This window comes from Hyperoodon ampullatus (genome assembly GCF_949752795.1).
Source record: "Hyperoodon ampullatus genome assembly, chromosome: 6".
Lineage (NCBI taxonomy): Eukaryota > Metazoa > Chordata > Mammalia > Artiodactyla > Ziphiidae > Hyperoodon > Hyperoodon ampullatus.
The window spans coordinates 8,047,678-8,060,140 of NC_136919.1; the positions used below are offsets into that span (position 1 = coordinate 8,047,678).

Below are 12,463 nucleotides of genomic sequence, written 5' to 3' on the forward strand. Positions count from 1 at the left end.
CAGGCAGAGGGAACAGCACCTGCAAAAGCCCAGAGGTGTGAAAGAGTTCGGTGGCCAAGGGCCAGCAGGGAGCCCCTGTGACCGTGTGCTGGGTGCAGGGACAGTGATTTGAGATGGGGCTGGAGAGTGGGCAGATGGGCCTGGGGCCACGCCGAGATGTTTGGACTTTGTTCCAGTGCCGTGGGAAGCCACTGGAGGCTTAGAGCGTGCGAGTGACATCATGCGATTTATGCTTTTAAAAGCTCACGCTGGCAGCTGTGTTCCTCCCTCCCTCTCACTCACCACTAAAATCCGCCTCCCCCCCACGCCACCCCGGCCTACACTGCTCCTGGCCCATAGTGAATGTTCAAAATAAGTGTTGAATGAATGCATGCCCCTGACTTCCTGTGTGACCTGGAGGTAGTCACTTCTCTCTCTGGACCTTAGTTTCCTCACCCGAAATACGGTCGGTGGGAATTTCACGCCAGGGTGGGTGGGCGGGACTGGATTTAAGTTACCCGCCTCCCCGAGCGCCTCGAGACCTGAGTCTCCCACCCCAGGAAGGGAATGTGGGGTCTTCCCCCGGTGGGGACCTTAACCAACGCGCGGCGGCCCTGCCCAGCCCTGGACCGCGGTCCGAAGGGTGCTGCAGCCCCGGGGGCGGGACCCGCAGGCGGTCGCCCGCGCCCCGGCTCGGATTGGGTGCAGCCGTGACCGGCACCACGCGATTGGTCGGTCCAGAAGCAGGGGCGGGGCCTGGCTCCTGCAGCGGGGTGGCCCGGCAGCTGGGGACGCGGCCAGAGCCCGGGGAAGCTGCTGCGGGGGCGATGGCCGCGCCGAGCCCGGGGCCCCAGGAGGTAGGTGCAGACCCGAGAGAGGACAGGAAAGGAAAGGGTTGGAGGGCAGGGGCAGGGCCTCCCCTCCCCGTGCAGGGCGAACACACCTCCATCCAAACCCAGAAGGGGTCCTGCACTGGGCGGGACTGGGACACGCCCCACATGGGGCCGCAGGTCTGAAGCGGGGAGTCCGGCGGGTATCCCCTGAGAACTTCCTCAGTTTCCTCATCGGGAAAATGGAGACAATGATAAAAGCTTCTCCTTCATAGGGCTGTTAGGAGGTCAAGCTCTCAGACAGTGCTGGGCACATGGTGGGCGCCCAATGCGAAGGGGTCAGCAGCTATGATCTCAGCTTCGTGCTGACCCTCCGTGCTGGCCTGGAGGACCTCGGCATAGACGAGTGGAATAGATGACGGAATCACTGACATCACAGCTCCTACTATAAGGAGTTCCTGTGCAGGATGCTCAAACTCAACAGTAACAACAGTTAGTACCTGCCACGAAGGAGTTATTATAGTTCTCATTTTACAGAGGAGAAAACGAGGTGCAGAAAGGTTAGGTGATCTACCTAAGCTAGTGAGAGGTTGCAGAACAAATGCTCTGCCTACTGAAAATAACCATCACTATTTTGGGTGCTGACTGCATGCCAGGTACTGTCCCCTCACAACACCCAGTGAGGTGGGTACCAGCCTTATCTGCCTTTTACAACTGAGGAAACTGAGGCAGAGAGGGATGAGGGGTGAGCTGACAAGCAGTGGATGTGGGACTCAGACCAGGATCTCTCCCCTGTGGGATGCTTGCTGCCTCAGGCTCATTGCTTCTGGTGCCTCCCACCCCAGGTCCTGGCCCCCTCCCCAGAGGCTGGACACAGAGCTGCCACCTCGAGCTCTGGCCGCCGTGGCCTCCTCTGGCGTCTACGAGACAAGCAGTCTCGCTTAGGCCTGTTTGAGATTGGCCCAGGGCATGAGCTGCACCAGCTGACGTGTATGATGCAGGCAGGGCTGTGGGCTGCCACTCAAGTGTCCATGGACCACCCACCCACGGTGAGTGGCCAGTCTGTCCCGTGCACCTCCACAGCACCGACAGCAAGACCAGGCTGATGCCCCGTCCTGCTAATACTGCAGGGCTGGGGAACAGAGTGGGCTAGATAGAAGGAGAGGAAGGCAGGGGCTTGGTGCAGGGAGGGAGGGACATTCTGGGGTGGGGGCTGAGGCCAGGAAGCCAGAAAGCCCAGGGTGTGTGGGGAGTGCGAGGAAGCCCCTGACCCGGGTGGTTGATGTTTGATCTAGGCGGGTCTCTGCCTCTCTTTGGGCTTCGGTGTCACCTCTGTATAATGGATGGGAGGGATTGTACTCCTTGGTCTCTGAGGCCCTCCCGGTTCTGCCAGGGTGTGTGGTTGAGAAGGGACCCCGCCCCCACCCCACCAGCCCAGCCCATCCTCCCCAGAGCTTAGGCTGGGGCCAGGCTGGCTCAGCAGAAAGGGTCACCCACTGCAAGCTCAGCAGCTGGATGGCCCGGGTGAGCATGTGTGTTGTTTGTGTGTGTGCATATGTGTGCACAGTGTGACCACATCCTGTGAGCCAGGTCCTAGCACAGGGACGTGGAGGTCCAGGGAGAGAGTAGGAGTCCTCTAAATCTCATCACCACCTGCTGAAAATCTTCCATGGCTCCCCAGTACTCAGCCTGGCCTCACGGTCCTGCTGGCTCAACACCAAGGGCCAACTGTCCAGCCTCCTCCCCAGTCCATCCTTCCTCGCTTCAGTCACTCAGGCTCCCCTTCCCTTCCTGGTAGCCGCCACTGCTGTTCCCGCTCCTGTGAGCACCCTGCTCCCCCTCTCCACTACCCTGGAGATTTCAGCTTAGGGGGCACCTCCTCCAGGAAGCTTTCTCTGATCCTGCTTCTCCCAGGCTGAGTCAGACAGTCCTAGGCTTCTAGGCCATCCCCTTTGACTGGGAGGGCATCTGGCGACACTTTGGCCGACGTGTGTCTGGGCACATGCGTCAGGCTCTAACTCAGAGACTGGTGCTGGGGACCCAGCAGTGAATGAGACACACCTAGGACCTGCCTTGGGTTACTCTCCTCCTCCCTCCAGCTCTGGGAGGGCTGGCAGTCTATCTGCCCAACTCAGGCACACCCAGAGTGGTCCCCACTGGCTGGAGGAATCAAACTGGGGGGAACGGGGGTGAGGCCAGGTACAGGATGCTTGGAGACCCTGGGCTGGCACTGGGGGGTTGAGACTTGCCCTGAGCCCCTCTGCTCCTTGCTACAGGGGCTGCCCACGGAGGAGGATTTCTCCGAGGTCCTGACCCAGGTTCACGAGGTAGAAAGCCCAAGAGTGCTGCATGGGAGGGGGTGTGTTCTGCTCTTCTCCTCAGTTTCCCCATCTGTGCAGTGGGAATGATGGCTTGCCCCGGGGCTTTGCAGGAAGGGTGTGCTTACCGTGACCCTCCCGCGCCAGAGCCAACTGCACACACCTGGGCCCCAGGGACACTCTTGGGGCTGCTCTTCCTTTCCGCAGGGCTTCGAGCTGGGCACCCTGGCTGGCCCCGCCTTCGCCCGACTGCGGCGCTCCCTAGGGCTGGCAGAGGAGGACTATCAGGCTGCGCTGGGTCCCGGCGGCCCCTACCTGCAGTTCCTCAGCACCTCCAAGAGCAAGGCCAGCTTCTTCCTGTCGTGAGCTGGCGGCTGGGGTGGGGTGGGGAAGGGGTGGGAGAGGTGTCCGGGGCGGAGGGGGGCTCTTGAGGAGAGAGACAGCATGACCAGGTCAGGGTGGGTCAGGGCCGGATAGCGGTCAGACGGAGGAGGAGAGACTGGGGGCGAGGGCAGGAGGCGAGAGGGGCGGTGCGGACGCGGCTCCTGCCCCACCTGGTCAGTGACCTCTCCGCCCCGCCCCCCAGCCACGACCAGCGCTTCTTCCTGAAGACCCTGCGGCGCCGGGAGGTGCAGGCGCTGCTCGCCCACCTGCCCCGCTACGTGCAACACCTGCAGCGGCACCCACACTCGCTGCTTGCGCGGTTGCTGGGTATGACCGGCCAGGGACCCGGGACTGCGGGGCGAGGAGAGGGGTGAAGAGAGTGAGAAGGGGAGGGGGTCAGGGAGTGGGCGGTTCCAGGACGGGGGGCATAGGGGACCAGAGCCTGAGCAGGGTGGAGGGGACTGGACAGGAGGCGGGGCCGGCTGGGGGCAGAGTTCAGTGGGGGGGCGGGTCCTAGACAGTAACGCAGGAGGGCGGGGTCGGTGGGCGGGGTCAGGACCTCGGGCGGGGCCCAAAGAGGGCGGGGTTGGGATTGAATAGTCCCGGGAGGAGGGTATATGGGCAGGGCTAGGCCTGGGGGACACGGCATCTTTGGGGCTAAATTTAGAAGCGGGTCGACTTGGGACACCACCCCAAGCTGGGGAAGGGGTCTTGGGGCGTGGCCTGGAGGCTCGGGATGCGGCGGATCGCGAGAAGGAGGCGTGGCCTGGAACTGGGGCAGGATGCACCCGGCGTTGCCGAGTCTAGGGCCTCTCTACCTGACGCCCTCTCCCTTTCCAGGAGTGCACAGTCTGCGGGTGGCCCAGGGAAAGAAGGTGGGTGAGGCCGAGGCGAGGGGGCCGGGCCGGAGGGGGCGGCTGGAGGGTGAGATCCTGTCCTCCCTCACTCCCTACCCCCGTCTCCAGAGATACTTCATCATCATGCAGAGCGTCTTCTATCCCACCGGCCGCATCTCCGAGAGGTGAGTCGGCCTCCCCGCCCCACCCGGAATGTGCCACCTGAAGCACCCACACTCACTAGACAGCGAAGCTGAGGCGCAGGGAGGAGAAGAGACGTTACCAAGATCTCCTGACGGGTCGGAGACAGTGATTCCCAGGACCAGCATCTCTTGAGCACTCAGTATGCCATGGGCGCTGTGTTGAGCCATTTGCATTCATCATCTTCCTTATTCCCAGAACAACTCTTGAGGGGTAGTTGTCCTTATCATCCCCATTTTGTCGATGAGAAACTGAGGAGGGGAAAGCCACACAGCTACTACGTGAGGAGCAGGGATTCAAACTAGCCTCTGGTTGCAGGTGGCCCTCTGAGCCTCCTAGCCCTGCCTCTGCCTGCGAGCTCCACGCTGGTGCTCTCCCAGGGCGCGGACTTCACTCATGCCCTCTGTTGCTGTGTCTAGGGTTGGGCCCCTCTGTCTGGGATACCCCAGGGATGACAAGGTGCCAAGAGGCAGTCACGGGCAGGGGTGAAGTCTGGACTGGACGTTCAAGGGCCTGAGTTGGAATCCCTGCTCTCCCCTTTACTCACTGTGTGGTCTTGGGCAAGTTAAACACAAAACAAAACAAAAAACCTCTCTGAGGCTTTTTCTTCATCTCTAACATGGGGACAGTAACGGACTGGGGTTGTGCTGAGAATCTGGACAGTCACCCAGTGGAAGCTCTTGCTTCTTATTACCTCGTGAGTTCCCTGTATGTCTCAAGTCTGTAAAAGGTTGAATTCTGTCGCCCCGACCCCTCACTTCCCAGGTATGACATCAAAGGCTGCGAGGTGAGCCGCTGGGTGGAGCCCGCCCCTGAGGGTAGCCCCCTTGTCCTGGTGCTGAAAGACCTCAACTTTCAGGGCAAGACCATCAACCTCGGTGAGCCACGGGGGCGGTCACTGCCTGCTCTTCCTCCATTTAGAGGGAAGTTAGAAGGGTGTCCCTGGAACTGCTCTCTGCCTGAGTCTTTAAGAGCCCAGATTCTGGAGTCAGGCAGAGAATCCCGACTCCACAGCTTTCTAGCTAGGTGACCAAGGCAAATTACAGATGAGTTTCCTCATCTGTGAAATGGGACAGTAATGACATCTGCCCTTCTAGGGCAGATGTGTGTGGAGCCCTCAGAAACTTGCCTGGCACACAATGAGCACTCAGGTGGGGGCACTGATGCTCTGGCAGGGCCCCAGCGGAGCTGGCTCCTCCGCCAGATGGAACTGGACACCGCCTTCCTCCGGGAGCTCAACGTGCTGGATTACAGCCTCCTGATGGCCTTTCAGCGTCTCCATGAGGATGAGCGGGGCCCAGGCAGTAGCCTCATCTTCCGCACAGCCAGGTGGGCCCCCCAGAGGCAACAGCAAGAATGAGGTGATGAGAACATGGAAAAGACAGACGGTGTAGTGGGGGAACAGCACAGGCAAAGGCTCGAAGACTGGAAAGTGCAGTGTGTGTGTGTGTGTGTGTGTGTATAGCGTGGAGGGCTGGAGAAGCCTGGCCGGCAGGGGTAGCAGGCACAGATGGATCACAGCAGAGGAAAGACCAGGTGAGATCCAGTTGGGCTTTTGAAGACTCTGCCCATTTTCCAGAAGGAGATGTGGGGCCATTGAAGGTTTCACACCTATTTAACTTTTTCCTTGGAAAGAGCCCTTGCCCCTTAACTCGGTCATTTCACTTTGAGGACCCCGAAGTCCTCACCACTGGCACCATCATGTTGCCTTCCTCTTCCATGCAGCCAATCCTTGCATGCTGACTATGAGCCTCATTGAGAGGATGGGCTCATTCCCATTTTAGAGATGTGGAAACTGAGACTCAGAGAGAGGAAGTGAAGTTGTAGAATGACTTCTGAGGATTCATGTTAGTACTTGGTTAGTTACTTGGATTTCAGTCCTCCAAGGCCCACATCTGTGGTTGAACCGAATGACTCAGGGATTAAGACAGGCACTTCAAGGAAATAAGTTCATTGATCCAGTGGGTGGACAAGACAAGTGAAAAATGATATCCACTCACCTAGCCCCCATCCCCACCCCTTGGAGGAAGACCTTGGGATGGGTGAGTCTTGGGCACAACCCAAGGTAATGGCTTGGTGGGCACATCCTGACCAGATGGTGGAATGCCTGCCATGGGGCACAGAATCCACCAAGTCTGCCCATCCAACCTAGGTCAGCTTCTCCCTTGCCCTCTACCCCCAGATGGTGTCCAGATTACAGCCGTCATTCAGCAGGTAAACCCAAGTGTGCATACGATGGTTGTTTCTCCATGCTGCCTGGTAAATGGTCACAGCTACAGCCCCACCCCCACCCAGTTCCCAGCCCCTCATTCAGAACCCACCACACCCAGGTTAACCCTGGCACTGCAGAGAGCACCAGCACTCTGTTCTGGCTCCCAGACCGCTCGGTTCTGATTGGTTGGTGCCTGGGTGGGGCTTTCTTTGATTGGTTTCTTTCCCCCAAGACCTGGGCAGGGCAGGGATAAAGCCCTCAGCGACCCCCCTACCCCCACTCCCAAACTCCCACCATCACAAGAGGACAACATTAGGGGACTGAGTCTGCTTCTGGTTGGGATTGGGGGCCCAGCCAGAGGCACCTTCTGATTTGGAATACAGTTTGAGGCAAAAAGACACACCATCTGCAAACTTGGGTTGGATTTTGTCTGCAAGGTTTCAATTCTGCCACCCTGAAACTTCCAGGGTTGGATAACCCCAAACAGCAGTTTAGGAAGTACCCAAATATGGGACTTACCCAAAGTGATGTGGCACATAAGTGCAGAGCCAGTCTGTGTGACCCAAATGCTCTAGACCAGCGCTACCCAGTAGAAATTTAATGCGAGCCACACATGTAGTTTTAAATTTTCTAGTAGCCTCATTTTAAAAAGTAAAAAAGAAATAGGTAAAAATAATTTAAATAACATATTTCACTTACTTCGTACATCCAAACTTTTATCATATCATCATCTAATCAATATAAACATTTATGAGATATTTTACATTCTTTTTCTCACACTGTTCTGGCAATCCAGTATGTATTTTATACTTACTGCGCATCTCATTTGGGACTGGCCACATTTAAGTGCTCAGTGGCCACATATGGCTGGCTGGTGGCTGCATAATGGACAGCTCAGCTTTAGACCGTCAACTGCATTTTACTCAGCCGCCCAGTTTATCTGACATCACAGGTCCGGGCACACGGGAGGTGTGGGAATGACCCAGGGGCAGCATGGCCGTGCTGACAGGGTCCATTGGCTGGGGCTCCCTGGAGGAGGTGGTAACCTCACCCTCGTGTCTACCCCCAGGTCCATGCGAGGGGTACAGAGCCTGGAGGAGCCGGAAACCCAGAACCGCCGGCTGCTGCCCGACGCCCCCAACGCCCTACACATCCTGGACGGGCCAGAGCAACGCTATTTCCTGGGCCTCGTGGACCTCACCACAGTCTACGGGCTCCGCAAGCGGCTGGAGCACCTGTGGAAGACGCTGCGCTACCCAGGCCGGACCTTCTCCACCGTCAGCCCAACTCGCTACGCCCGTCGCCTCTGCCAGTGGGTGGAGGCGCACACCGAGTGACCGGCACCCAGCCGCGCTCTCCCCACCTGGACAATGGTCGCCCGCTGGGGACGCGGGTTCCAGCCTGGCCCAGGCAGCGGGTCGGGCTCTCCTCGCCTGTTGTTCCTCCTCTTGGCCTCCAGAGGGCAGCATCCCCTAATTAATATTATGAACTCATTTTGCTGGGGATGCTGTGCCTGGCATTGTATCAGGGACTCCCCTACATTAGCTCATTTAATCCTCAAAAAAAAAAAAAAATGCTATTATTCTTTTTTTTTTTTACAGACCATGAAATGAAGGCTCAGGGGGTGAAGGGACTGAGCAAGATCATTCAGCAATAAATGCTGGAACCAGGACTCAACTATGCCTTTTGGACTCAGGAGACTGTATTCTTACTCACCAGCTCCCGCAGCCCTGTCCTCATTGGGGAAGGGGGGAGGCTGAAGCCACCAATCCAAGCCCCCTTGTCGTCCAGATGGGGAAACTGAGGCCCAAAGGCTTTAAGGGGCTTATGCACGGGTAAGTGGCAAGGCCAGCCCAAGAACACGGGCCTCCCAACCCCCCGCCCTGGCTCAAGCAGGGTCCACTGGCCTCCCTCTGGGGTGGCCCCCTCACTCCTGCTCCTCTAGGATGCAGGTGGGAGGAGGTGGGGGAGTGGGGGGGGCTTCAGCTCTGGGAAACATTAGACTATGGTCCACTATTGACCTTGAGTAAGCTCTGCCCTCCTCTGGGAGTCACTTTTATCATCTGTGAAATGGGAGCAGGGGTTGGTGGTCAGACAGAGGGACCTGGACACACAGACGTCACTGGGAGCAGAGAAGAAAATTGCCTGCATAGCCTCTGCTCTTTCCTTCTCCCTCCTCCAGGAAACTCCAACTCTGCCTTTGACCCCAGTCCAATCCGACCATGCCCAAGTGGCCCTTTCCTCTAGAGCTTCTCTGGGGCCTGGCTGTGTGATCAGGACAAGGTGCTAAACCTCTCTGTGCCTCAGTGGTCTAATCGTTAACATGGAAAGATTTAACTCATTAAATATTTATTGAGCACCTGCTATGTGACAGGCCCTCTGCTGGGAAATGGGGACGTGGGGTGGAGCAAGATGCATAGATTCCACCGCCACAGAACTCACAGTCGGGGGGGACAGTGACAAAAGCAACCTGTGTGACAAAGCCTTGTGAAGGAACTTGAGGCTATGGAGCTCAGGGAAGGAGCCTCTACCTAATTATTTGATGGGTGGGTGTGCTCTAACCCCTTAACTGAGACCAGAAGAATCAGATGCAGCTCTGGGAGGGTCCCAAACCAAGGACACAGCAAAGAGCTGGAGTAAGAGAGACCTTGGCACTAGAGAGAAAAACATGACACTGTGGTTGGAGTTCAGGGCTGGGGGGACAGTGATGTGGTGTGGGGGGCTTTGTGGGCCAATGGCTGATCCCTGGACTGGATGACTCCAGACCTTGGGATATTCACTCAGTTACACCCACCACTGCCATTCCATTGGCCTTGAGAGAAAAGGAGGAAAAATGGCTGGTGGGGGAAGGGAGAGGAAAGGGAAATCTTATGCTGCAGGGCTGGAGTGCGGGTTCCTGGAATATATATACATAAATATAATTGACATCACCCCGAGCTGTCTGGGTGACTCTACCTTTCTGAGCTGGCACAAGCCACAGAGCATTTCTTGTTCTGGCTCAGCAGGAAGCTGAGACATAGAGTGCATTAAAGTCATCACTAAGGAGGTGGGTGGGTGGTGGAGACTCTGTGGTGGAAGGGCAGCACAGCAGGAGACTGGGGTTTGGCCCTACACTTCCCTGGGATCTGGATCCGACGGGGCTGAGTCAGGGCCCGAGCCCTACGCTCATAGATGGGGATGGCTCAGCCCCTACCCACTTTGGGTCTCTGGCAATGGGCTGAGGCAGGGCCTGTGGCTGGAAAGGAAGTGGCTTGTCCAAGGTCTCACGAGGCCCAGGACTCCTGGCTCTTCAAACTGGCTCATTCAACAGACATTATCTAGCACTGAGTCTGTGCCGGGCACTGTGTCGGTGTTGGAAATGCCCTAAGAACATGACTGACCTGACTGCCCGCATGGAACTTAGAAGCTGGTGGGCAGATGGACCATAAACAAGAAAACCAGTTAGTACGCAGCATGATTTCAGAGTGTGACAAGTACTACGAAAAAAATAAATCAGGTTGGGACAAGAAGGATGGTGGTGCGGTGTTGGATAGAAGAGTTGGCAAGGGCCTTTCTGAGGAGGTGATATTTGAGCTGAATGACAAGAAAAAGCTGGCCATCTGAATAGAGAAGACCAGGTAGAGGATATAGCAAGTGCACAAGTCCTGAAGTAGGAAAGAGCTCAATGCAACTGGAGATTGGAACTGCGGCCAGGGTGGGTGGACAGTGATTAAGAAGGATGCAGGAGGGCCTCCTTATTCTATGAAGAAGAGTAAGGAGAGGACTTTTGCCAAAACCAAATTGAAGAGCTTCATCTGAGGCTGTGGGACTTCCCAGTGTCAGTTCCACTGTGGATGTATGATCCTCATCTACTCTGGGAGCCCAGGACATTTGGGCATGTCTGGGCTTGTCAAGACAGGAACTTGACCATGTCTCCATGTGGCCTTAGCAAGGAAGGATTTGCCTCTCTGGGGAAGGAATCGTCACCAGCCATTGTGGGTGATCAATGAATCCATAGGGAACATCTCATCATTTTCCCCTTGGGGTTGGGGCCACGGAGAGAGACTGAACTGGCTGGAGTGGGGGATACAAGGAAGGCTTGTGCTCAACGGAGGCCCCGGGGGCAGGGCTGCTTCAACAGAGCCCCCGACAGGATGGGGAGAGGCATGGAGGCCTAGATCACCGGCTTGGGGGAATTTGGCTTTGCATATGGAGTGCTAGCCCTGGAAAGCTGCTGATCTGGGTGCAGATACCCAACACAGATACCCTGCTGTTATGCCCACACCAGAACCTCTTAGAAATAGGAAAATAGAGTTTGAAATGGGACCAGAGCCCGAGCCCAGGCTGGTTCCCAGGCCAGGGCCCTGCAGAAGGGGATGCGTGTGGTAAGATGAGCTTTCTTTCAATGCTCATGAAGCATTTTGTAAAAAAGAAAAACAGGGCTTCCCTGGTGGCGCAGTGGTTGAGAGTCCGCCTGCCGATGCAGGGGACACGGGTTCCTGCCCTGGTCTGGGAAGATCCCACATGCCGCGGAGCGGCTGGGCCCGTGAGCCATGGCCGCTGGGCCTGCACGTCCGGAGCCTGTGCTCTGCAACGGGAGAGGCCACAACAGTGAGAGGCCCGCATACCGCAAAAAAAAAAAAAAAAAAAAAAAAAAAAAAAAAAAAGAAAAACAGTTTAGATGGGAAGTATGCTCTCCCCTTCACCCCAGGCCCACCTCTCCCAATTGCCTCCTATTTGCCCCTTCAATCCTATCTGGGCCCGGAAAGCACCTGACTTTGAATCCCCGAGGGACCCCAGGTGAGCCTTCGAATGGGACACATTTCAGCACCTGCAGGGGCCCTACAATGAGTTGGCTTCGAATTGGAGGACACTTTGAGAAGGGGGGTGTTTTGTACCATGATTCTTCCTCATCTTGTGTGAAACTCATAGGATTTAAGCTCAGTAATTCAAGATGGAGTCACAGTGGCCAATGTGAACTTCCATATTAGTTGTTGTGAACTGTCCAGTACAGGACTGCAAGTGTCTGAGTGTCATAAATTAATAGTGTTGCTTTAGGGACTTCCCTGGTGGTCCAGTGGTTAAGACTCTGCACTTCCACTGCAGGGGGCATGGTTTCCATCCCTGGTTGGGAACTAAGATCCCACATGCCGCCTGGCGTAGCCAAAAAAAAAAAAAAAAAAATTAACAGTGTTCCTTTATTTATTTGGCTGCGCTGGGTCTTAGTTTTGGCACGTGGGATCTTCACGTGCAGTGGCATGCAGGATCTAGTTCCCTGACCAGGGATCGAACTCGGGGTCCCTGCATTGGGAGCGTGGAGTATTAACCACTGGACCACCAGGGAAGTCCCAGTAGTTTTGCTTTAGATAAGGAATTTGTTTGGTTCCTCAGGAAGACTCTACTGGCACAGAGACCGACAGAGACAAGATTCTTTGGGGCATAACTGTTACACCCTACAGGCAGATTCTTTAAAATGAGACCACAAGACTGAGCAACTTGAAGGCTCTTTGCTGGAGGACTCCACGCTGCTGAGAGCTGGTCCAGACGGATGCTCTGTTGGAGCAGAAGGCGACTTCCCACTCACATTTGTCATGAGATTCTGGTTCAGCTGGACCAAAGCCCGCCGTTCGCTCGTGCTGAGACGTGACCTTCTCAGTCTTCTCCTTGGAGTTGTTTGTTACCCCCTTTTCTATTTTTCCCACTAACCTGTGTTGTGTGCAATAA

The 12,463-nt window shown here is 56.4% G+C and overlaps 1 protein-coding gene across 1 annotated transcript; it reads left to right on the forward strand.

Annotated features, from left to right (window-relative positions):
- Positions 1-791: 791 nt before the first annotated feature.
- PIP5KL1 (phosphatidylinositol-4-phosphate 5-kinase like 1) lies at positions 792-8,097 on the forward strand (the record flags this gene model as incomplete). The annotated part of the gene is made up of 10 exons (XM_079707007.1): positions 792-836; positions 1,655-1,858; positions 3,086-3,136; positions 3,335-3,489; positions 3,714-3,838; positions 4,352-4,386; positions 4,477-4,532; positions 5,314-5,426; positions 5,724-5,877; positions 7,830-8,097. Exons 1-10 carry the CDS (start codon positions 807-809, stop codon positions 8,095-8,097), a joined length of 1,191 nt encoding a protein of 396 aa, XP_079563133.1. The 5' UTR covers positions 792-806.
- Between the last annotated feature and the right edge of the window lie 4,366 nt (positions 8,098-12,463).